Source organism: Hevea brasiliensis, chromosome 5 (assembly GCF_030052815.1).
Source record: "Hevea brasiliensis isolate MT/VB/25A 57/8 chromosome 5, ASM3005281v1, whole genome shotgun sequence".
NCBI classification, from domain to species: Eukaryota; Viridiplantae; Streptophyta; class Magnoliopsida; order Malpighiales; family Euphorbiaceae; genus Hevea; species Hevea brasiliensis.
Genome location: NC_079497.1, coordinates 7,806,320 through 7,832,612, shown reverse-complemented (window position 1 = coordinate 7,832,612; position 26,293 = coordinate 7,806,320). Strand labels below are relative to the sequence as shown.

General features: G+C 31.7%; 3 protein-coding genes and 1 non-coding gene across 4 annotated transcripts; all 4 read right to left on the bottom strand.

Moving 5' to 3' along the window:
* Positions 1-1,159: 1,159 nt before the first annotated feature.
* On the bottom strand, positions 1,160-3,661 carry LOC110667463 (protein FANTASTIC FOUR 3). The gene has a single exon (XM_021828316.2). The coding sequence runs from the start codon at positions 3,345-3,347 to the stop codon at positions 2,472-2,474; it is 876 nt and encodes a 291-aa protein (XP_021684008.2). The 5' UTR covers positions 3,348-3,661; the 3' UTR covers positions 1,160-2,471.
* Positions 1,190-1,262, bottom strand: TRNAA-CGC (transfer RNA alanine (anticodon CGC)). The gene has a single exon. It is a non-coding gene; the product is annotated as a tRNA-Ala (tRNA).
* An 8,665-nt stretch (positions 3,662-12,326) lies between the features above and the next one.
* Positions 12,327-13,224, bottom strand: LOC110671449 (protein DMP10). The gene has a single exon (XM_058146810.1). It carries the CDS (start codon positions 13,070-13,072, stop codon positions 12,452-12,454), a length of 621 nt encoding a protein of 206 aa, XP_058002793.1. The 5' UTR covers positions 13,073-13,224; the 3' UTR covers positions 12,327-12,451.
* A 1,594-nt stretch (positions 13,225-14,818) lies between these two features.
* On the bottom strand, positions 14,819-24,976 carry LOC110671465 (uncharacterized). The gene is made up of 36 exons (XM_058147659.1): positions 24,765-24,976; positions 24,521-24,583; positions 24,074-24,163; positions 23,908-23,967; positions 23,715-23,780; positions 23,518-23,583; positions 23,356-23,431; positions 23,205-23,269; positions 22,949-23,041; positions 22,748-22,828; positions 22,580-22,664; positions 22,452-22,495; positions 22,313-22,375; positions 22,177-22,236; positions 22,017-22,070; positions 21,605-21,664; positions 21,408-21,522; positions 21,180-21,322; positions 19,575-19,805; positions 19,132-19,194; positions 18,146-18,235; positions 17,978-18,037; positions 17,516-17,581; positions 17,359-17,424; positions 17,210-17,285; positions 17,059-17,123; positions 16,716-16,808; positions 16,473-16,553; positions 16,280-16,364; positions 16,165-16,208; positions 16,018-16,080; positions 15,880-15,939; positions 15,737-15,790; positions 15,426-15,485; positions 15,211-15,325; positions 14,819-15,124 (listed from the first exon to the last, which is right to left on the bottom strand). Exons 1-36 carry the CDS (start codon positions 24,918-24,920, stop codon positions 14,997-14,999), a joined length of 2,940 nt encoding a protein of 979 aa, XP_058003642.1. The 5' UTR covers positions 24,921-24,976; the 3' UTR covers positions 14,819-14,996.
* Positions 24,977-26,293: the final 1,317 nt, after the last annotated feature.

Sequence of the window (26,293 nt, the reverse complement as noted above, 5' to 3'; positions counted from 1 at the left end):
TTTATTATTAAATTAATTAATTAATTAGTGACACTTTTTTTTAAGATACCATCGCAAATAAACTTAATAAAAGAGTAATGCTGTAGGGATGCATTTGGGTGAGGGGAAAGGGAAGAAGAAATAATATAAATGAAAATAACGAGAGAGCTATTTTTTGTATTTAAAAAATTAGAGAGAAAATAAAAAATAAAGGGAAATAAGATATATTTTTCGAGTTATTTAAGGGTAGTTCGGTAATAGCATTTTAGATAATATTTATTAAATATTAGTGTTTAAAATTTAAAATAATTATTTATAAAAAAATTATTTTTTTTACTATTTAAAAATTAAGAAAATATTTAAAATAAAATTAATAAAATTATATTATTATTTTTTAATTTAATAATTATTTTTATCAAATATTTTTATTTTAATAATTATATAAATAATAAATTATTAACTGTTAATATTTAATAGTTAATAAAATAATTAATAATTATTAAAATAATTAATATTAAGAAATCAATAACAAAAAAATATTCTATTTATTTTAAAAAAATAATTTATTTATAAAAACATATTTTTCTTTATTTAATTATAATATTTAATTAATAGTATATATATATATAAGTGTGTTTAAATTTTAATAAAATTATTAAAATTTAAAAAATAATATTCTATTTAAAAAAATAATATACAAAAATAACGGAGCCTAGGAAAATGTACTGTAACTCATGAAGTTATATATATACACTCAATTATTATTCAAATTTTTTAAAATAGAAATATAATGATAAATCCATAAAAGAAAAATTAAGAAAGTAGAAATTTGATGCAAAAAAGGAGACCATTCAGCAGCCTGAAATAGGATTTAAACCTTTAAAAGAAATTATATGTTAAAATGTTGAGAAAAACTTAATAATAACGAATTTTATCTACATGTATTAAAAAATTTGATTTTGAAATTGTGTGATGAACAGCTAGGTAGGCACATAAGCGTCGGCGACGGCGCCTGAGTGTTTACGAAGATGGGATTTCTAGATTTGCCAACCTGGTGTTGACATTTCATCTTCTTCATCCCCATTGCCTGCTGCTTTTTCCAATATTCCTAAACAAGTTTTCACACTGATCTCATGCAGAGCTACAGTAATGGGGCGACGACGGCGTTTTCGAAAGGGCCAAAAAGCCCCAAATTCATTAAAGGCGAAATTGGAGACGCGGGGAATCGAACCCCGTGCCTCTCGCATGCGAAGCGAGCGCTCTACCATATGAGCTACGCCCCCGTGACAGATTACATTATGAATGTTAAATGTAGGGAACAAAAATCGAGTTTACTTTAATTGATATTACTTGGATGTCGTTCTTCTGTTTAATCGAACCAGCTAGTGGTTCGAGTACTGAATCAGATATTAACTTTCTTTAAAGTTGGAAGACATTCATGCCAAATGTGTCGTGGAACTGAATAGAGCAAAACGCCAACAAGGAGAAAAGCTACCCAAAATGACTAAAATCTGCAATTGGATATGCTTATTAATTCTTTATATTGATATGTGTGATATGGACTCCTTACTACTCACCCCTACGGACTTGAACTGGGCCCTAGTTTTCTGAAGCCTTCACAGCAAAATTTTAATATTGGCTGATATAGCAGACTTCTTTTGAACATATCACCACCATTAGAAGTTTACACCCTGAAATCTTGAGGTATTCTTCATGTTCACACTCTTCGCAACAGAAAAACTTATAACACTTGATATTTTGATCGCAGTAATTTGTTGCATTTTTAAGCTGACTGCTGATATGATATGATATCATCTCTGCAAGGCAGGTCGATCATGTGATCATATTATATCATTAGGCACAAAAATTTGTCAACACTATATATAATAATTTAATAATTGGTGTACATTTCAAAGTCTCCGTATCCATTGACCATTAATTTTGCTACATCAACCAACCAATACAACCAGGCCACATAGACCAGGAAACCATAACCTTTGTGCTAAAATATCCATTATAAATACATAATTTATTATTATTATTATCATCACTTCTTTTGTTCTTTGGTGGAAGAGACCATAATTCATAAACTCATCAAATTTCTAGACTTTGGTTATGGTGATGATCATAGATATGGCATTTGGCATTTGCCAATTTTTTCTTTCAAAGATAAAAAATAATAAGAAAAATTGTGTATCAAATTTCTAAATTTGGAAATTTTAACTGATAAATCTGTGTGTGTTACCCGCAAGGCTCTTTCAATTGATGTGGATCCCAAGATTCGATTCGAACCCATTGAACCAATCCAATCCACTCCTCCAAATTTAGTTGAGACGCATCAACCTTCTCTCCCTTGAGAAATTAATTTTGTATTGTCTACCAAAGAACAACAGTAGGCGTCTTCAATTAAGGACACGCAGATACACAGACGCACACACTCTTTAATTCTCGTCTCTTTTTCACACCCCACGTGACCATCTTAGGACTTAGCTTCACCTAGTTGTCACGCAGTGCTGGCTCCATACATGCAAATTATGATGGTGGCCGTGGTGATAATCATGATGCTGTGTCCCCAGCTCATGACACCTCCTAAACCCTTCTCCATTCACCGGAAACCTCCATTCCTCACTTGTCTCTTCTTCTTCTTCTTCTTCTTCTCCAACCTCCTCCTCTTCAATCTTTTCTTCCTCCAATATTTCTGCTTGTTTTTCATGTTCTTGATCTTGAACTTGAAGCTCTTCATTAATATCGGAATCTTCATCTCTAACGAGATGCAACCTCAACCTTCCATGTTCACGATAAGCACGTAAAATCTCTGGCCTATCAATCCTAACCTCCGTCAACTCGAGTCTTCCATCCTTTCTGATCGGCCGGAGAAAGAAACAAGGGTGACCATTATGGTCCAAGGAAGAAATCGGTGGCGGAAACTTCTTAACCTCTCTTCTCTCACCAATCTTCCTCCACTTAACCTTATTAGCGGTGGATTTCATCCTGGAACACAACTCAATCTCGTCATCAACCCTTCTTTCATCGGAGCTCTCAAATCCTAAACTCTCAGTGCAAGACATCAATCCATTAACACCACCACCAACATCATCAATGAAACCAAACCCACCAGGATCTTTCTTGAAAGGAGAAGGAGGAGGAGAGGATGATGATGATGATGAAGACTTGACAACAGAAGCAGATTCAAGAACATTAGGAGTTTTATGAGAATCAGCAGCAGTGGCAGTAGTCAAGCCAAGGCCAGAAGTTAAAAGAGCAAGGCATTTGGAAGAACAAGGTTGTTTATTATCATCATCAAGATTCATGGGAATTGTGGAGAGACCTAAGAAAGAGTGAACGCTCTTCTTACAAAAGGTCATCATGGTATGTTATGAACATATAAAAATGGAAAGAGAGAAAGAGTAGAGAAGCATATATATAAATAAGAAGAAATTAAATTCTTGGAAATGTGAAAATAAAAAATAAGTTGCAGAGAGGGAGATGAGGGTATTAATAATATCCTCACGCCAAAGATAGGGAAAGGGAGAGGAGGAAGGGAAGGGGCTGTGGTATGGCATAGAGAGTGCCAACGTGACACAGGAAGGGTTCGTGAATTGATAGCTGGATTGATAGAGGAGGAAACGGTGCCGGGTCCCACGTTTAGATGGCCTAAGACTTCGCTCTGATCTGCCTTTTCTTCCACTCTTTTTTCTTTTTATTTTGCTGAAATATTAAATTTTAAATTATTTATTATTATTATTTTCCTGTTGGAGTAGGTATTTGGTGATTAGGTCTTGCTAGCTGTCTGTACAAAACAATAAAGCTTGATCTTATCTATCGATTAACACTCTTTCTATTCATGGATAATATAATACCTCAACTGCACTGAAATCCACACAGACATCCTTATCACATTCTCCCTATTTTTATGTACAAAATGCCGTTCATTTTGGTTTATAAAACACTCTGAAAAAAATTAATTTAAGAAATTGAAGTTTGTTATTAAATTTGCCGTTACATTAAGATTGGGAATGAAAATTCTTGGAAGTTGCGAGAGCGAATGTCCAGTTCAGATGCGATGGACCAGCATGGCGGCTGTTACTTAGTTTTTTTTTAATAAAAAAATGATGAGAAAATATCAAAATAATTAAAAAAAAAAAGGGGAAACGATAGTAGAAGATAGCATATGATATTGTTGTGCCCCACTATTATAAGAAAAAAAAAGATTAAATGTCAACCCGTCAACCACATCAATGGGCATGGTGGGGGAGAATATCTGTATTGCCTTGTAATCCTAAATGGTACAATATCGTTTGCGGCGGCCATTCCAGGACATTGGGCGGCACCGCCAAATGGAGCCTGTTCCAAGGACCGAGGCCAGGACATTACCGTTAAAAAAAAAATCTCTCAAATTAAATAATTAAAATGTAATCATTACATATAAAAATTTTTCTATGATATATATGGCAAAATAAATGGAGGGATATTCATTAATCATGTTATTGGAAGTTTGCATCATCGGATATCTACAAGATTTATTGTATCCTTTGGCTTCAAATGGCCAAACTTATCCTTTTGTAGGTTCCCACTTTGATCGCATGACCCTTAACATTACCCACTTCCTACGTTTGCTTTGATGGTGACTGTGGCATATATAGAAGATGTTGCTATCTTCATTACTCTTTAATTGACTAACGTCAACCATGGAGGATGCATGAGTAAAATTTCTTTTTCTCATGAAAATGTTTACAAAAGGAAAGGCTATGTATTGTTATCTCTTCAACATATAAAGATAAGACTTTACACTGAAAGCTACATGCATGCATGCCTTCTTATCTTCAATATATATTTTTTAATTATTCTTGAGATTTTTATAAGATAAATAAAAAAAATTAAAAGAGAAGTTGATACCTAATTAATTCAACTCAACTCAACTAAGCCTTTATCCAAAAAATTTGGAGTCGGTTATATGAATTATCTTTCTCAACTCTAAACGATTTTGGGTTAAATCCTCCGAAATGTGTAATACTTCTATGTTATATTGTACTACTTTCCTCCAAGTCAGTTTAGGTCTACCCCTTCTTTTCTTTCTATCCTCTAACCTAATGTGCTCTACTTGTCTAATTGGAGCATCCGTATATCTATGCTTTACATGATCAAACCACATCAATCTCCCTTCTCTCAACTTATCCTCAATTGGCACCTCTCCTATCTTTTCTCTAATACTCTCATTACGAACTTTATCTAGTCTAGCATGACCACTCATCCACCTTAACCTTCTCATATCCGCAACTCTTATCTTAGACACATACGACTCCTTCAATGCCCAACACTCACTACCATATAACATGGCCGGTCGTATAGTTGTACGGTAAAATTTTTCTTTTCAACTTATTGGGAATCTTGCGATCACATAAAACTCTCGTGGCACATCTCCACTTCAACCATCCAGCTTTAATCCTATGACTAACATCCTCCTCACATTCCCCATCTATTTGAAGTACTGAGCCGAGATATTTAAAGTGATTACTTTAAGACAGTATCACTCCATCCAAACTAACTTTTCCCTATCACCAGTTCGGTCTTTACTGAACTTGTAATACATATATTTTGTATTCGTTCTACTTAACTTAAAGTCCTTTGACTCTAGAGTACTTCTCCAAAACTCTAGCTTTCTATTGACTCCTTGCGTCTCATCTATCAGAACTATATCATCCGCAAATATCACGCACCAAGAGAGACTCTTTTGTATATGTTTCGTCAATTCATCTAAAACTAATGTAAAAAGGTAAGGGCTTACAGCTGAACCTTGGTGTAATCCAACTGAGATAGAAAAATCTCTTATACCCCTTATCACTGTGCGCACAATAGTAGTTGCTCTTTCATACATATCTTTCAACACTTTTATGTACCTAATAGATATCCTTTTTTGTTCTAACACTCTCTATAGGATATATCTTGGAACACTATCATAAGCCTTCTCTAAATCGATAAAAATTATGTGTAGATCTTTCTTCACATATCTATATTTCTCTATCAAGCTTCTAATGAGAAAGATCGCTTCTATATTTGAATGACCGGGCATAAAGCCAAATTGATTGGGAGAGATAGAAATATCACAATGTAGTCGATGTTCCACAACTCTCTCTCACAACTTCATAGTATAGCTCATGAGTTTAATTCTCATATAGTTTAAGCAACTTTATATGTCTCCCTTATTTTTAAAAATATGTACTAAAATACTCATCCTTCATTTATCAGGCATTTTCTTTAAGTTTAGAATCTTATTAAACAATTTAGTTAACCATATCACTCTCATATCTCCCAAACACTTCCACACTTCAATTGGTATTTCATCGGGTCCACATGCTTTACCCATTTTCATTCTCTTAAGTGCTTCCTTTACTTCTGAAGATCTAATCCTTCTAGTATAATTCACATTCTTTTCTATTGCTTTGTAGTCTATATTCACGTTATTACTATTTTGACTATTATTAAAAAGATCGTCAAAATAATTTCTCCTTTTTTCTTTAATGTCCTCATCTTTCACCAACACTTTTCCTTCTTTATCCTTAATGCACCTAACTTGATTGAGATCTTCACATTTCTTTTCTCTCCTCCTTGCTAATATATAGATATTTTTCTCCTCTTTTTTAGTTCCAAGTTTCTCATATAACTTTTCAAAGGCTTACACTCTTGCTTGACTAACTGTCTCTTTTACCTCTTTCTTTGCTATCTTGTACTATTCATATGCCTCATTAGTATCACACTTAGGTAACTTCTTACACCATTTTCTCTTTCTCTTCACTACTTTTTGTACTTCCTCATTTCACTACCATCTCTCTTTTGAGGGTGGTCCATGTCATCTAGACTCTCCAAGTATTTTTCTAGCTACTTCTCTAATCTTTGATGCCATCTGTATCCACATACCATTGGCTTCCATATCCAGCTTCCATGCTTCGGACTCGAGAAGTTTATTTTTGAACTTCACTTGCTTTACTCCTTTGAACTCCCACCACTTTGTTTGAGCTACACTATTTCTTCTAACCTTACTTGAATTGTTCTTAAATTTGACATCTAAGACCACTAACCTATATTGACTTGTTAGAGCCTCTCCCGAAATGACATTGCAATCCTTGCATAGAGCTCTATTTGTCTTCCTGGTTAAGAGGAAGTCAATTTGGCTTCTATGTTGCCCACTTTTTAAAGTAACTAAATGTGACTCTTTTTTTATAAAGTAAGTATTTGCTAGTATTAGGTCGTATGCCATAGCAAAATCCAAGATGTTTTTTCCCTCCTCATTTTGGCTTTCAAAACCAAAACCTCCGTGAACATTCTCATAACCTTGCCTATCACTTCCTACATGTCCATTCAAATCTCCACCGATGAAAACATTCTCTTCATTTGGTATGTTTTGCATTAGATTATCCATATCTTCCCAAAACCTTTGTTTACTCTCACTATCTAGTCCTATTTGTGAGGCATAAGCACTAACTATATTTATTATTTCTCCTTCTAGTACTAGCTTTACTAGGATAATTCTATCTCCTACTATTTCATAGCTATTACAGCATATTTCAATGTTTTGTTTATAATTATGCCCACTCCGTTCTTGTTTCTCTCCTTTCCGGTAAATCACAGTTTGTACCTTGAATTACCCACTTCCTTGCTTTTCTCTCTTACCCATTTAGTCTCCTGAATGCAAGCAATATTCACCCTTCTCATTTCCAATGTATCCACAAGCTCTATTAATTTTCCTATAAGTGATCCAACATTCCAAGTACTAACTCGGATTCTTCTCCTATCCTGTTCTTTCCTAATTGATCTCCTTCTATGATATCTTTTATTGCTCTCTATGCCTATCTTGTGTTTTATTCCACTATTTGTTCTACTATATGTCCTATAGACTAACTTCTTTAGTTTTACTATATGTCATATGGACTAACTTCTTTGCCTACACCCGTCCATGATGTGGGAACCTTTGCTCATTTAATACCACAGCCAGGCGTCGGTATGGCGCGTCGCTTTCAGTGAACGCCCTACACTCTTGCATATTTCTCACTACATCCGAGCTCCGATGTAGCACCCCATAAGTAGAGGACGCCGTAATATTTATATCATTTGAATCCATATCATAAGGTGATATAAAATTTTTATGTTGATTGTCACCTATCACAACTCTCCTCCTTTATCCTAACTTGAGACCAGCAAAACGCAAACTATTTAGACGAGTTGATACCTAATTAATTAATTTAATGAAAAAGGCTTAGATCAATACAAAGTGGGGGTCAATTGATCAAATGTGCGAAGGGAAAGAGTCGATGTCAGTGGGAGCAACAGACTCACATATTTGCACGCTTTGTGAACATGGCCATACGTCTCTTATCTTCATTCCAAGTCTAACTTGGAGCCACGCGTCCCTTCCCATACCGACGGAATAGGAGAAAAGAAGCTCCACACAGTGCCCAAATCAGAAGTTGACATTAGAGACATGCTAACGTCTCATATATATTTTTTATTAGCTTATAAATTTTAAAAACCTCTTTTCTAAAATACGTATTAATAAATTTATTTTTAATTATGATATTAATTTTTTAATTTTATTAATTAGTTTTTAATTTAAATATATACATAATTATAAAAGTAATAATTTAAAATTTTTTAAAAAATTTTAAGTTTATAATTTATATATAAATATAATACTAAAATAAAACACAAGTTGTTAAAAATTAATAAAAAATTTCGTCGGTTTTTGCTCCACCAATACTAAATATCCAAGTTCAATAAAAATTTTTATAAAAAAATTATTATTTTTAATTATAAAACAAAATAAAAAAATACTAAAAATAATTATAATTTATTATTTTGATGAATTAAAATTTATTTATATATATAATTAAAATAAAATCAATCGGTATCAGTAACTTATACTTAACAAAGTAATTTTTTTATCAGAAGTTATTTAGCTATACTTTTTTAATTAATTGTTTTTAAAAGGGGTTTGGGTTCTCGGATTTTTTATTAATATAAATTGATGACGTTTGAATCTTTAGAAACAGTGTACTAAAAGTATTATATTGAGACTAAAATTTTAATTTTAAAAATTATTTATTTATTTTTATGTATTTTTATAATTATTTATCTTTTTTATTATTGTTTATAAATATAATTAGAGATAAATATAAAGATAAATATATATTTGACAGGAATTTAATCTTCAAAAATAAATATATTTATTTATATTAATAACTTATAAAGACAAAAATAATCATTTCTTTTTTCATTTTTATAAATTATATTATTTATCCTTAAATTTATTTTTAAAAATAAATTAAATTGACTTTAATTACCTATATTAAAATTTCTAAATTTACTTTTAAAATTAAATAAATTTATCTCTAATAATATTTTCTAAAAATAAATTATCTTGTCATTATATATTAATTTCTTCATATCATTAATTATTAATATTAATGCATTTATTTATCTTTAATATATAATATTTATGTATTACTACAATTTAAATGAAATTTATTTTAATTATTAAAAATAATAAATATCATCTAAAATAAATAAATAAATATAATTTTAAAAAATAAATTATAACTAGCAGCGCCATATTTCCCACTTTTTGCTTGAAATTTCAAGGGCAAAGATTACTTTTATAAGAAAACTATCATCTCCAAGTCCTTGAAAAAATGATTTGGAGCATTGCTTATTTTTAATTATTATTTTCTTATTTACAATTTAGAATTTAAATTTTAAATTCATCAAATAAATACTTTACTATAATAAAGAATTAATAATATATTACATTATATAATCAAATTTTCTTATATTTATTATAGTACTTATATATTTTTAAGTACAAATTTAATTAAAAATAATAATTAAAAAATAAATATATTAATATACATATAATTAATAAATTCAAATCATTTTGTAGTTTAATGGTAAAAGTGTTTTATCAAAATTTTGAGTTTTTTTCTTAAGAAATTAATAATACATGTTAGCTCAATAATTACTAATAATATGTTGATTAAGAGCTTTAATTATATAGATTAAAAGAAACATATAATTTCTTTATTTTAACATCTACAAACATAATAAAATATAAATATATATGTGTATGCATTTACATGTTTAATTTTTAAAAATTACTTTTTTATTTAATTATATATAATCTATTCATACTTAACACAACTTTGAAGAGAGAGAATTTAATTAGTTATTAAATTTTTTTATTATAAAAAAAGAATTTTTTTAGTAACAAATTAAAAAAATTAAAACTTTTTATATAAATAAAGTTAATCTTAATGACTTAAAAACAAATAATATAACATTTAGAGACCAATATGTTTTGCCTCAAAAAATTAATTATTAGAAACAAATAATATAACATTTAGATACTAATAAGCTTTACCACAAAAAATTAATTATTAGAAACAAATAATTATAAATTTAGAGACTAATAAGTTTTTGCCTCAAAAAATTAATTTTTAAAAATAAATAATTTAGAGACTGATAAATTTTATCTCAAAAAATAAGTTATTAGAAATAAATAATATAAAATTTAGAGACTAATAAAATTTTATCTCAAATAATAGTTATTAGTAACAAATATCATATTAAGTCTTTAAAAGGTAATATTGTAGCAGAAAAATATTATAAAGAAAAATATTATTTATTTCAATTAATTGGTTTATCAATTGATGGAGCTAGTGCAGCTTGATTTTCATAAATTTGTACCATATTTCTTAATTTTTTTTTTGGATGAATTAGTGTATTGGTTAGAATATTTAAGGGGACTATCAACTCCTATATTATTACATCACCTCAAGAGAATATTGAAAAAAGAAAATAACCCTAATTAATTTCTAAAATTATTAGGTTTAATTAATTTAATGGTGTTTGATGAAGGGCGTGAATCATGAATTATTCAGTGGCAAAGATGATGAAGAATGTAATTCAACTGCATGCACGATCATTTTCCATTATATATTTGATTCTGCAGAAGCTAGCTAGCGATAGTAATTAAACAATAAAAAAGAGAGCCCACCAAGCACTTGATCAATAAATAAATAAATAAATAAATAAATATATATATATATATATATATATATATATATATATATATATATATATATATATATATATATATATATATATATATATATATGGAATGAGATTCTTGCCTCTGCATGTATTCCAAATTTGATGGAATAAAATAATTATTACCAATTATTCTCTCTTTTCTTCATTCTTTAGTTTGTGATCCATCCTTTTAAACTGCACCATACATATATCCTCTAAAATGGTTTATATAGTAAAATCCCTTTATATATAGTTGATTCTACCATTTTGAATAATATATTAAGAGAGAATTGAAGTCCATTTATATAAACACACTTGTTAATTACAATATATATTTTATTATTTTATTTTCAACTTCATCTATCTTGCATATCTATGCTCCAAGCTGATTGTATGCAAGGAGCATGTTAGAAGAAAGAATACAAGTAATGAAGAAAATGATTGTGTATTTGTCAGTGTCTTTGTCTGTTCCTTATTTACAGAGATATTACATCTATTTATACATGAGAATATGAGCTAATTTAGACAAGAATAATAATTGCTATAATTATGCTATAAATCTCCTATAATCATATTAATTACTGTAATTATGCTAATTGCTATAATTATGCTAATTGCTATAATTATGCTAACACCCCCCCTCAAACTCAAGGTGGTAACACAGGTGCCAACTTGAGTTTGATTAAGATCATCAAGCGGCGGGAGGATGCATTTGGTGAATATATCAGGGTTTGGGTGAGGAGAGCGAGAATCAAATTGGTATTGAATCAACAACAAGTGTGATTTTTTCCAACAGAGTAAGGCGGGCCGGGTAGAACTACGAAGAGTAGACTCTTGATTCAGCAGAGGCGGTGTAGTTGGACTAATATTGAGCACATCACAATCACGGATCGGGATTTGCTGACGGCTCTTTGGTATAATAATGTAAATAAAAGAATGAACGAACATGTTGTAGAGAGAGAGAGACCCGAAACTATAAATAAAATTTTACTCTCGATACCATGTTAGAAGAAAGAATACAAGTAATGAAGAAAATGATTGTGTATTTACAGTTTGTCTTTGTCTGTTCCTTATTTACAGAGATATTACATCTATTTATACATGAGAATATGAGCTAATTTAGACAAGAATAATAATTGCTATAATTATGCTATAAATCTCCTATAATCATATTAATTACTATAATTATGCTAATTGCTATAATTATGCTAATTGCTATAATTATGCTAACAGAGCATTTAGGTGATTAATGATAGGTTCCATCAAAGTGATTCAGAAGTACTCTTCAGCTCTTCCTTCTCAACTTTTACACAATGCAAATACACTTGCAAGTACATTTCAAGATTCACGAAAGCCAACCTATATTAGCCCATTGTGAGCTCAATCTAAAAACTTAAGCTGTTTGTTTCTGGGTGTTTTGGTCCCCAGTGTCGGATGTTTTACAGATGTTCGAACCCGGCACGTCTCCATAGCCAATTCCTCTCCTTTTAGTGGGAAATACCATGAACAAAAAGCTGCTCAAAAGCCCAGCTCCTAATGGCAAATTCATGATCAGTTGTTTCTCATTAGGTCCTGCCTTGGGAAAGAAACATTCTTGCACATCAGAGCTACTAAGAGCAAAAACCAAGAACACAGTTAGCGATGCGAAGGCATGCACAAAGTCTATCAGAGTGATTTTGTAATTTTTCATCTGGGCCCCATCCAGTTCTTCGCTTCCATTTCCATCGGCGGAATCACTATCGTTGAATACATATAACCCTTTAAAGGTGGCGATACCATAATAAAGCTTCTTGTCATTCTGCCCTAGGAAGCTATCAGTGAAGGAAGAGAAAAAGCAAACTAGAGAACAACAAACAATCACGGCTAAAGTGAGGTACTTATTGGCTAGAACACACTCACCATTATTTGAGAAGGAAGGTACAATGGCTTCAAATATAAGTACTGTGCCGGTTGGCAGAAGGTTTGCGAGGTTAGCTGCAGCAGTGGCTGCACTTCTAGTGCCAACTTTTGACATTTAAAACAAGGATATAGCGCAGTTTGTGTTTTCTGTTTTTGGTTTGATGGCAAGGATCGAAGCCTGGCTAGCCCTGTGGAGGGCTAAAAGAGGTGGAAATCAGTTAAAAGGAGCTTGTTTTTTTGTTTGTGTGCATATGATCTGTTGGCGGTGTTTTTATAGGCAAGCAAGGTGGGTATAGTGATGAGAGTTGAGCAGGATTGTGCATGTGCGTGGCAGATGTAGGTGTGAGTAACGTGAGGTATATCATATGGAGTGGGGTGGCGTCAGGTTATCCCAAAAATATGGCCAAATTAAATTTGTTTACTGCAAGAAATATGTAAAGGCCTGTCATTTCGCTGCATGGGTCACTTTAATTAATACATTTGCTTCATCTTTCCTTTTCAAGAATTGGGCAGTGAATGTGAGAGAGAGCATCTGCTTAATGCATAAAGTAATCTCAATCTCTCTTGTCAAATCTGTAATCTTTGCTAGAATTATTTGACCCGTTCTCTTTATTTTTCCTATCATGGCCAACTATTTGTTGATTTTGAACTCACAGTATGATCCTGTTTGTAATCACGTTAAATTTATTCCTTCTTATCTTGTTAAAAAACTAGCTAAAACTAGGTTTAATGGTTAAGAATTCAGCTTTTGATACATCTGATTTGAGTTCGATGAGAATACTCTCCTACCCCTAAATTTTTTATATAAAAAAAAATTAAAAAGAACAGAACCACATTCCTTGTTCTAGCTTTAATTGATCTAATAATATCAACACGGAAAAGAATCTGATGCAAATTAATTTGCACCAAGTATCATCACAAGTTTCACGTAAAAGAATGGTGCTTGAATTTTTTAATAAAAGTAAAAATAAAAAGAATATTATTATTATTATTAAACTGCATCTTCTACATGGGAGGATCTGATTTCCGAATTCTGCAATCTTTTTTAACTTGTTTCATATGAAATAGTATCAGGTTAGCTTTGTTATGCATCCGAAGAAGCTTTCTCTCATTATATTTTCACTGAACATGAAGGAAGTTATTATTATAAACAGATTTTCTTCAATGCTCGGCCTGGCTGCCAAGCAAAGTGCAGAACTAAAAATGGCTGGAAACTAAAGTCTTTCATCAAACACCACTGATAAGCCCCAAATGTTCTTCTTCCCTGCCTTGAGCTAGTTGCCATACAAATAGACCTCCGAAATTTATTCTAGAAGCATCATCTAAACCTAATAAATGTAATGCTATCAATTTGAGAAATGAAATCCTCTAAATTACTCAATTTAAAAGTTTAAATTCATAGATAATAGCCTCAAGAATAATTTTATATATCTAACACACCCCACATGCAAAAGAAAAACAGAGATAAGTTAAAAGGAAAAAAAAAATCTCCAGAATTCTTATATGTATATATATGCATAAAAAGGAGGACTAAAAGGGCAATTTATAAAAGCTTAAAAAAAATTCATTGATTAAATCGTTATGTGTGTATTGGTCTCACCAAAATAAAATGGAGAGTGTCTAGAGTCAACATCAGTTGGCTCTATTTAATTTGAAAAATTAAAAAATCAAATAAATAGAAAGAGAGTTTAGGGCTTGGCCAGGGAACGAATCGAAACCAAATTGATTGGCCACAGTTCCAGTCGGTTCTAGTCCCACTTAATTCCAATTTCAATTTTGGTTTTGATGGTTTTAGTTTCAATGCAAAAACGGTTTGGTTTGGTCTACATAGCGCTCTTTAATTTAAAGTGACATATTGAAATGATGAAATCAAAGTACTTAGATAGCTTGTTTATCACAGACCAATACGTTTGTGCATACTCACTACTAAAACATCCAGGTAAATTTTCCATCAGAGGTTTGCACGAGTTACAGTACCATCGGGCTCGTTGGAATCCATGAAAACACAAAATGAATGCAAGGTGAAGATGCCAAATTCATCAGTTTGCTGTAAATGGATTCATGGATGCTTGTATTTCTTCCAATGTTCGTCCCTTGGTCTCTGGTACCAGCTTCGAAACAAACAAAACGGTTACGCCACATATACTTGCGAATATGAAGAATGTTCCTGAGGTTAAAGATTTTAAAACAAGGCTTAGATTACATCCAAACTCCAGCATGCTTGGAAGCAAATTTGCACACCGAGCAATTTACCTGATGAACTCCAATCCATTAAGAAGTTAAAAGCATAGGAAATAATCCAAGAACCTAACCAATTAACTACTGTCACAAGACTTCCAGCTGAGCCCTTCATGTTTATAGGAAATACCTGAAATTAAAATCATTTTCAGGCTGTAAATCTTCTCGATCTATTGAAAGGATATGAACAGCAAAGATTACAGAAATCAAGCCCTGTTAGGTTAATATACCTCCGACATTATAACCCAGGGGATTCCTCCCATGCCTAGTGCGAATGATCCTATATATATCTGATTACAGAATTCAAAACATCAACATAGAATCAATATTCTCTTATAATATCTAATCAGATGAACTTTAAAATGAAGCAACCTAAGGTTTCAATGCTAGAATATTAATAGGCAGATCAGGAATGAATAGATCGTCATTCATATAAATGAATAGATCGTCATTCATATAAATGAAATTATTAAATATGAGCTGGTTTTCCTTTGCAGATAAATCAAGTGGACATCTGAATTCAAAGTTAATCTAGCATTACCAGTACACCAATAAGTGCCAAAAAGGGAGAGAAGTCCATCCATTTATGAAGGTCCTGCAAATGGCAAACTTTTAGAATCTACATAAAAATAAGTAGAAAAGGAAAAGTAAACCAGAAGATAAGTGGATTCTACTTTTGAGAACCTGTAACAAAAATGACAATGCTACAAGAAAGCAACCCAAGCATGTTCCAGCTGCAGAGATCTGCAAAATTTGTTGATTTCAGCATAGACTTCTTTTTTCGAACTACACAAATTTGGAACAATTCCTTAGAGCCCTTACCATCAGAAGTGGCCTTCGCCCAGATATGTCCATCAAGACTACTCCCAATGCTGTCAGTGGAATCTGAAGAAAATCAGTTACCATTGTTCTTAGAAAATCATTAAGCAGAATCCAACACTTGTATTACAGTGGGAATTGAGTTTTGACCTGGACGACAACCATTGCAATAGTCCCAACAGTACCAGAGAAACCTGCCATATAATTAGGGATTTCAACACTTCTCTTATTCATTTCCTGTCCATTAATTATAACAATGACATACCAGCTGATACAAATATAGAACTTGCATAAAATGCAATGCCATTGACCCCTCCAAATTGTTGCAGTACCATCAGGCCCACTCCAACCTTAGAATAGAATTTCGATTATTCTTTAAATTATCGTTCCAATCCAAATCAAATAGAATGAAAAATAAAAATAAAATGCTACTGCTAGGAATAACTTAGAAAACTCACAATGAGTGAATGAGCATATTTCCACCGGAACAATTCGAATATGCCTGCTTCAGAATGCTGTTGAAGGGTTTCTGTGTAATCCTATAAATAATAAAACCCCATCTCAGTTCTTCCTATGTGAATATAATCAAAACAAAAACGCAAAGTGAGCCAAAGATTCCACACCTTTCTCATCAAGAAGTTTTTGAAAAAATAAAAGAAAGATTGATAGAATCCAAAAAATCCAAACTGTCGTTAACCTACTTTAATCTCAGCTGCTTCATCTGAGATATCAGCATTCTCCCCTCTAAGACGCAGCAGAGCAGCTTCACACTCTTTCCATCGTCCAATCTTTGCCTGTGAAAGTCATTTAACATTTAACATCACAATCTTTCATAGCTTTACTGCTGTGCACAAAAGAAATGATTGCATTTACCAAATCCATAACACCTTTCTATTTTCAGTTCTCATGTTTTCAGGAGAGAGTTGTAACATAATTGTAAAAGTTTCTTGAAAGCAACAGGGAAAAATATATATACATATATTCTTTTATTCCTTATGTGACAAAAAGACTGATAGTAAGCCATTACAATTTCTAAATACTCACCAACCATCTAGGAGATTCTGGAATGAAGAACAGCCCAAGAAGTTGAACAAGACATGGAATTGTTCCTGAAATCAAACCGCAGAAAAGCCATGTATTATGGAATTACCCCTAAATTGCATTGAAACGCCACAAAAGGATACAGCAATATTACCAATCACAGCCAAAATTCGCCAGGACACAAAAGCTCCAATAAGAAATGTTATTGATGCACCACAACATATCATCAACTGCATAGTCAGTGGTAAATAGGTGTCTGCAAACTGTATACCCTTCCTGCAACTAAATGATGCTAAAAATTACCTGATGAGCTGTTGTGAATGCTCCTCGCAGATTCTTGGGCGTAATCTCAGCTACATAAATTGGTACCTTCTCATTAATGGGTTGAAAATGGATTAGACCCCATTCTCCACACATGAAGGAGTAATCAAATGAGTTGCAGTACTTGCAAAAAGTTTACCACATAAGAAAGAAGCCCCATCCCGTATCCTACCAACAGTCTTCCAACATTGAGCCACCAAGAAGCCTTTCAACATGCACTGAATGTTAATGACATGAACAAAATCCAAGGAAAAAAATTGCTATTTAAAAACTTCTTTTAATCTTTTTGTTCCCTCTGATAATTATTCTGATTATTTAAAATGTAATCCAATAAAGAATGCAGATGCTACTCCATAGAAGAATTGCTTTTGCACTATACAAATGAATCCAATGTCCTATTGCCTAAATTTTCTGAAGAGTACAGAAACAGCTAATCCTTGGGACTTCTGTAATGAATGTCTCCAAGTAAATCTAAGATTCATTTTCTTTTAAAGCATGGAAAGATATAAGAACTTAGAAGAATTTATCATTCTATTTGGAAACCATACAGAGAAGCAAATTAATGAAATTGTGAGATGGGAAGAAGACAAGTAATGAGAACCTTTGAGAATGCTATTGCAAGCCATCCTATGATGCAAAACATTTCTGAGAAGCCCATTATCTGGTTCACCACAACCAAAATAAAGAAAAATTAAACATACAAAAGAGTTGTTCGATATAGAACTTCATGGTGTGGCTAGTGCTAATCACAGTAACAACAAAGACTTACGCCTCTTCGACCAGTGTAATCTGCTATCCTCCCACTCATTATTGCGCCTACCATTGCCCCGATTGTTAATATAGAACCAAAAACTGAGTACTGCATAATGAAATCAAATTGAAAAAGAAAAGAAAATTAAGAATTTGCACTTTAATCTGCTTAGACAGCATGCAGTAATTTTGCATGAAAGACATCAACTTTTCTAATTAGAAAGAATGTATTTAGTCCACTAACTCCAACTACACAATTAATGTAATCAACTGCATGTTATAAAGCTGAGACTTTAATTATATCCTCTAACAGTTCATAATGAGACTTACCAACTGATTTACATTTACTACAGAGATGACATCTTAAGTTGTCATGGGGCTTTCCAATTCACTCTTTCTCCCTTTCTTTTCCTTCTACAAGCTGGCGCTACTTTAATTTCTTTACCCCTCTCTTCCCCTAAAAATAGTTTTTAGCATTTTGTATTCAATAAATCTATTTAGACATTTATCAATTGCATTTTCTTTTTAACAAAATCAAATTTGCAAATCATCATTGTACACTTATTAAAACTAGGATGTTCTACATTATTTATGCTTCCCACCACAAAAAAAAAAAAAAGAAAAAATTCAAAAAGTAAGAATATATAATTTCAAAACTATATATACACATTCACACACACAACAAGAGATATAATTCCTTCTCCTCACCTACTTCAAAGAAGTGGAACGCCAATTAAGCTAACCTAACCCAAATAATCCTGATGACCAACACAATATTGTTATTCTCTTCGCAAACAGGCTCATTCCATGAGAAGCTAGAGATCATAATTAGTTATCAAGACTTCTTTTATTTTCACTGCCGATACAAGGAGAATACATTCATAGCACTGTGCTACATACCCACAAATGTGAATTTAATGGGCATAAATGGAAAAGAAATAAAATGCAATGTATGGAAATTAAAATGCCACCTTTTTATTACTTGTTATTTCCATCATTGCTTACCTCTGCCAAAGATAGACCCAGGTCGTCCATGATTCCAGACTGAGTGGGTGATGAATATCCTACCTGTAGATAATGCCATTTGTTTAACTACTCCAGAACTCGCCTGATCAAGCTGGCTCTATTTCACTCTAATTTATAAACAAAATATTTTAAATAAATTAAAAATAAAATTTCTCTTCTATTCTCCTCCTTTTTCCTCCTCTCCCTGCTCCATTTAATGTCAAACAAGAAAAATCACAGAAATTATTTTTTTTTCCCATTTCCCTCAATCCAAACAGAGGGCTAGGCTTAGTGAGTTCACATAAGCTTAGAGCTAAAAGAAGGGTTTTTGGGGAAGGAGGAGGTTCACTAATTAGAAAGTTGGGATTGACTTTAATTTGAGCTAAAAAAAATCACCAGAGAACTTGCTACAATATCAAGTTATTATTAGTCAGAGTACTTACAGCTGAGCCGAAAACATATGAACCAGAAACAGCAACCAGGGTGCTTATCACCAACACAGTAGTTGCTGAAGATCCTCCACTCTGCACTTCTCCACTAACACAGGCATCATCTCTTCCACGTATCTGAGATCTATCTTTGACAAGTAGAGAGCTCGATATTTCTCCTTCTTCTATGCCTTCCCTACCCATTTCTTGATTCTCTTCAGTGACCAAGAAGAAAGTGAAGAAACTCTAGGAGAACTTAATGCGGAGACAAGGCTATGTTCTTGCCGGAAAGGGAGTTCTTTAATAGGAGTAATTAAGGCAAAGACGACAAAGACATAGATGACACATGGAGAATATCATTGAGCTGGTGGGATTTTAAAAATATTAAAATTAGAATATGATACTTCTTGTCTGCTACTCTCGATAATGGGGAAATTTGCTATTTAACCCTTAGGTTATGCTATTATTAGAAATTAAACAATTTTAACCCCTCAGATTTACTTTCCTCGCACACTTTAAATTTAGCGTGAATCAGAAAAATATTTTTTAAAAATACATTAATTAAAAAAATTTTAAAAATAATTTAAAATTAAATTTTAATTATAAAAATAAATAATAAAATAATTTTTAAAATTTTTTTAAAAATAATTTTGATCCTCCAACATTAATATTAAACAAACACTTAAATTCTTTTATATATTTTATGATAATATTTTAATAAAAATTTCTATTTAATTTTTAAATATTATAATTATTTATAATTTTATTGCTTAGTTTTATAATTATATACAATTCCCTTTTTAATATTATCTTTTTGTCTCTCTCTTGTGAAAGAGAAAGATGATAGAAGCAAAATTAAGAACTAGATAATTTAATTTTCAAAATATAAGGGTGTAAGTATTAATAATTAGAAAATTTAATAACTAAATAATAATTTATCCATAATAATATCATTTGCACCCCTCATGTTCTTCAATTTCCGTTTTGGGACTGTAATAAATAATGACATCACATTTTTTAACAAAATTATCACTTCGCATCGGCCATTTCACAGTTATTTTAAGTAATATAAATATATAAAAGATTCAATTAATCATTGTACGATTATCAAGTCTTCATTCATGCTGCTTTGTTGGAAGATTACAACTTCACCCTTTAATTTTCAAAACGTAAGCACAGGTATCCTCGTAATTTGAAAGATTTTCCTCTTACCCCTTTTTAATAATTTAGAGGGAAAATGTAGGTGAAGCTCATAATTTATTTTATACCCAAATTTTCTTTTCCTTCTTAGTTTCTTCCTTTCCAAACAAAAATACAATTAAAGTATAAGATTATATTCCACTTTTATTGTCCTTCCTCCTCTATTTTCCATGTTCCCAAACATATATTTAAATGGAATTAAAATTCATTGTTCAAAAAAAATAAAATTCAGACATAAATCACATAAAATATAAAAGTTTAATGCATAATGAAATTTATGAATATATCCACAGTCTGATTTTTTATTCATCTCTAAGATGTTGCAATTTTTTTAAAGAATTTGCACTTTCTTGGTGCTTAAATCATAATAATTATTACCACACAATGTTTGGAGTTTTTGTTTTTTCACTTATTCTCTCAAGTACTTGTGGTTTTTCTTAGTGCAGAAACATGAGTAATTGAAGCTTGTAATTCTTCTAACGTTCGCCCCTTGGTCTCTGGCACCACCTTTGCAATGAACACAACAGCTGCTCCACAAAGTCCAAAGAGTATGAAAAATGTTCCTGAGATGATTTGGTTCATCACAACTGTTAGGCATCTAAAGCAGAACAGAAGGAAAAAGGGAAGTGGGAGAAGGATTTTGGATACCCGTTGCGCTCCATTCTATCATAAAACTGAAAGTAAATGTAACAATCCAGGAACATATCCATTTGATTAAAGTCACCAGACTTCCAGCTGTACCCTTGATGTTTATAGGAAATATCTGCAATGAAAAACGTTAATCTAAGCTCAGATGGTATCCTTTTTTTCTTATTTATTCAGGCTTCTAGCTGATACAAGCATACCTCAGAAATTACAACCCATGGTAATCCTAGCATGCCGACAGATATAGCCACGCTATAGCCCTGTTAATGGCATATTACAGGATAGGTAAGTCTATTAAAGCTCAGCTTAATGGAACACCATTCAAACAATTGGCAGGTACCTCATTCTTGTTTCTTTTCAGATTGAACTTGAGTTGAAAATATGTGCAAAATATTTCAAATCATACTGTACTAGTGAGACTGGCCTAAGAAATAAAGTATTTTAAGTGCATCAAAATTTAAAATATTATTCAAGAAGATTAGCTCACATTAGAACTCATATTTAACTGGTTGCTTGAGCACATGCAAATGAGAAAAATTTGTGAGAAAGGAAACATAAATATTTTAAGGCTTCTTCAAAACAAGGGGAATTTTAAATTTGAGAAGCAATTACCAATATACCAATATAGACCAAAATGGGAGTGATCCCTGTCAACTTGTGAAGGTCCTGGCCGTAATAAACTTTAGACTTTCAGAGATTGGCCATCATAAGCATAAAAAACAAAACCCTAAGAAAAAATATTGAAGTATCAACATCTGATTTGTTCACAAACCTGCAAGCAGAATGCTATTCCTATGAGAAAGCAACTTAAGCACATGCCAAAGGCAGAAACCTGCAAGCATTTAATAGACGTCACTCGGTTGATCAACTATATCACAAACTTGAAACTAATTTTGTGGCATTATAACCATGAGAAGTGGCCTCCTTCCACATTTATCTGTTAAGAGAACAGAAACAGCAGCAGCTGGAGTCTGCAAAGAGAAGGACTAGTCCAATGAGAAATGCATAAAGATGAATCTTGCATCCACTAGTTAAAACAGCACATACCTGGATAATAGCAATTGATATTAGCCCAACATTACTGGAGAAATCTGTCATCAACTAGATAAATTATTATTTCTTCAATTTCATATATGGTTAAATGCACACCACAATACTCAAAGCCCTTAATTTACCAGCTTTTTCAAAAATGGAGCTAGCATAATATGCAATTGCATTGATCCCTCCAAACTGTTGAAATAGAAGTATCCCAATACTGACCTGAACCAAGTAGATAATCCATATAATTTTAGATTAGTGCTGAAGAGATTTGCCATACATGAGATTTTAGTTGTAAGGCTCACAATAAGAATATAAGCATATCTCCACTGGAATAATTCTAGGATTCTAGTTTCAGAATGCCCCTGAAAATTCTTGTTATAGTCCTGTACGAAAAATGGAAATCCATCTCATTTTCTGATTTTATGCCAATGATAGATAAATCCAAGTGAGAAAGGGGAAAGACATCCTTTGAGTTCAAGTTTAACATGAAGTTGGAAGTTTACTCTAATATCAGCTGCTTCCTGAGAAATATCAGCATTCTTTCCCCTGAGGTGCTGCAGAGTCACTTCTAACTCTTTTTCGTGACCAACTTTTGCCTGTAGACATTTATACTCTAAAAAGAGGGATAAAAGAGTATTGATGTGTTTTCAACACTGATTTGTGCTATAGGATAAGCAAAAATGCTAAGGACAAAACACAAAAGGATTCTTTCCAGTTTACCTACATATCAAGAAAAAAGGAAGAAAGAAAAAGACTCACCAACCATCTAGGAGACTCTGGGATGAAGAAAACACCTATAGTTTGCAATGCACATGGAAAAGCCCCTTAAAATTCAACCAAATAGAAGTAAGTAAGTTCAATAATTTTGGATATGAGAATCAGTTTATTAACAGGGGCAAGGAGATGTTACCAATCAGAGCCAAGGTGCGCCAGGAAACAACAGTTCCAATGAAATATATTAGTGAAAGTCCACAACCTGCCATGAACTGCTCACTTGTCGAAAAATAGATGCAAAAAGAATGAGTTGATAGAATACAATAATTCAATTCAATCCAGGGTGGCACGCCTTTACCTGACTAGCAGATGTAAGTCCCCCACGAATGTTTTTAGGTGTTATTTCTGCAATGTACACTGGTACCTGTTTGGTAAGAAGAATGCAAATGTGTAGCAACAAATAAAAAGCATTGAACACGTGCATAAGTTTTTGCTGGGGTAAATGTATTGCACAAGTAATTTAATTTGATATAAATGCAAAGATAACATAATTACCACAAAAAGTGTAATCCCATGTCCGATCCCTATTAAAAGTCTTCCAAGATCCAGCAACCAGGCACCCTTTGAACAAGTATTGAGAATTAAGTCCGTTACATAACGTTTTCCTAATTAAACTTTCACTTTTAAAACCATTACTTCACAAGGAAAGCATAAATGAATGCTAATTGTGAGGAAAGAGGAGAAAAACCTGTGCAAATGCTATTGCAAGCCACCCAATGATGAAGAAAAATTCAGACACCCACATTGTCTGCGATACAAGGTTAACAAATTGTTGGAGACTAATAGGAAAGTTGGTTGTATAGTTGAAATTTTACACTGCACCAAGAGACATTTAAATGGTAACAAAAACTTACATATCTTCGACCAATGAGATCAGCCATCGTTCCATTTATTAATGAACCTAGCATTCCTCCAATTGTAACAACAGAACCAAAGATGGAGTACTGCAGAACAACAAAATATATATATACATGAAAAGCTTCACCGACAACAAAATGAAAATGAATTTCTAGTCAAACCAGAAATTTTCATTCCATGATAATTCCGTTAAAGCAAAGGGTATCAAACAAACGTTCCAGACGTCTTTGCATAGCCTAATATAGTTTTTATGCTAAGACGCTCGATCATGATTCGTGGTTTTAGTTTCAGGAAGAATCTAGCAGAACAAAAAATAATTCATGATTCTTGGTTTCAGTTGCAAGAAAATACTTGCACAACCAAAAAAATATATAGATAATTCTCATGATTGTTGCTTTTAGTGACAAGATGAATCAACAAGGAAAAATGACAATAATGCTTACAGCGGCCACAGACATGCCCAGGTCTTCCATGATTCCGGACCGAGCAGGTGATGAATACCCTGTCTGCAAAAATAAATAAATGAAATTACAAAACTACGGGTTCAAAAAGTGATGAATTTCTCTCAAGAACCCAATTTCAAGTTTTACTGCAGCCACACTTGAGATTCGTAGTCGAATTCCCGGAGAAACTTAAGCATCAAAAAGTCAGGAAATGTGTTTGTAGAACTTCATATACAGTACTTACAGAACACCCAACAGCAAAGGAACCACAGATGGCGACTATGGTGCTGAGAACCACAGCAGGAGTGGCCAAAGAATCGCTGGATGGGGGGAGGTCGTGAATGCCATGAGCATTGGGCTGAGATCTTGGATGTAGCAGTAGCTCTTGTCTTTCCTCCATAGTTTCTGTGTCCGTATTTCATTATTGAAGAAGGAGAAAATTTTGCACGAGCCAGGAGGCATAAGACCGACACGGAGTTAGTGCGTGGAACCAAACAAAACTTCAACAGTGATAGATTATTGAGTAAAAATTTATTAAAAAAATTTTAATTTTGCTTACGTTAGGTGTATTTTTTTAAAATGAACAATTGAAAAAAAAAAATTAAAACATTCTTCAATTTATAACTTTATCTTAACTTTTCAAAAAAAAAACTTTATGTTAACTTTAATTTTTATTTTGTTATCTTACATTTATTTTAACATTTTCGATTCACACCGACAGCAATTATATCTAAATATTTTAATTTTAAATTATAAATTAATAATATTAAAAATTATAGTTGGAGTTTAAAATTAATTAAAAAAAATTAAATTTTATCCACTAAATTTATAATTATAAAGATTTGACTATAATTATAAATTATTATAAATATTTAATTTTTATATTCATTTAAAAATTGAATTTTAGAAATTAAATATATTTACATTCAATATTAAACATTATAATGTCCAAATTAAAATTAAAAAATTAGAATAAAATTATTAATTGATAAAAGATTTATTTTTTTTTAACAATTGGCCTTTTAAAATATATTAACTTTTTTAAATATGCTTCTTGTTTATATTAACTCTTCTATTTCATTTTAGGCTAATCCCCAAGTTAGTAAATTATTAGGTACACCAGTATATGTACATCTTCATTAATAAAATAGTGGATCTCATTCTTTTATTTTTATTGTGTAACTATTTTGTGAGTATGCGATGCACTATTTTTTAGTGTATCGGATATACTCAATAATAACCCCCAAGTTTCTCCATAGTGATTAGGCCTGGCCACCTGGGACCAATCCTATGGCCCAGAGTCAGTCGCTTTATTTAGCACACAACCAGCCATCTACAAAGCTAACAATCGTAACAAAAGCTTATCGTTCAAGGTTAAACAAGTCGCGGTACTTGGAAATAATATACGTTTGATAATGATGCGATGCGCAAGTTTATATCAAACTCAAAACTTGTATTTTCTTGATTTTACAGGATTTTTAATTCTAATTAGTTTTTTTTTATATAGATTTTATTTATGATTTTTTAATTTATTTAAAACTTTAAAATATTACTTTTATTTAATTTAGATTTTTAAATATGTTTTCTATTTAGATTAGGATTCCTTAATTCATTTTTATCTAAATTAGGATTTAGAACTCTATAAATACCCATTATATTTTCATTATATAAATAAATTTTCAGATTTATTCAATGAAAATTTTCTTCTTCATAAAGCTATGTTTGCTTTATTTTATTCTTAGATTCTAGATTAAATATTGTGTTTTTTAATAT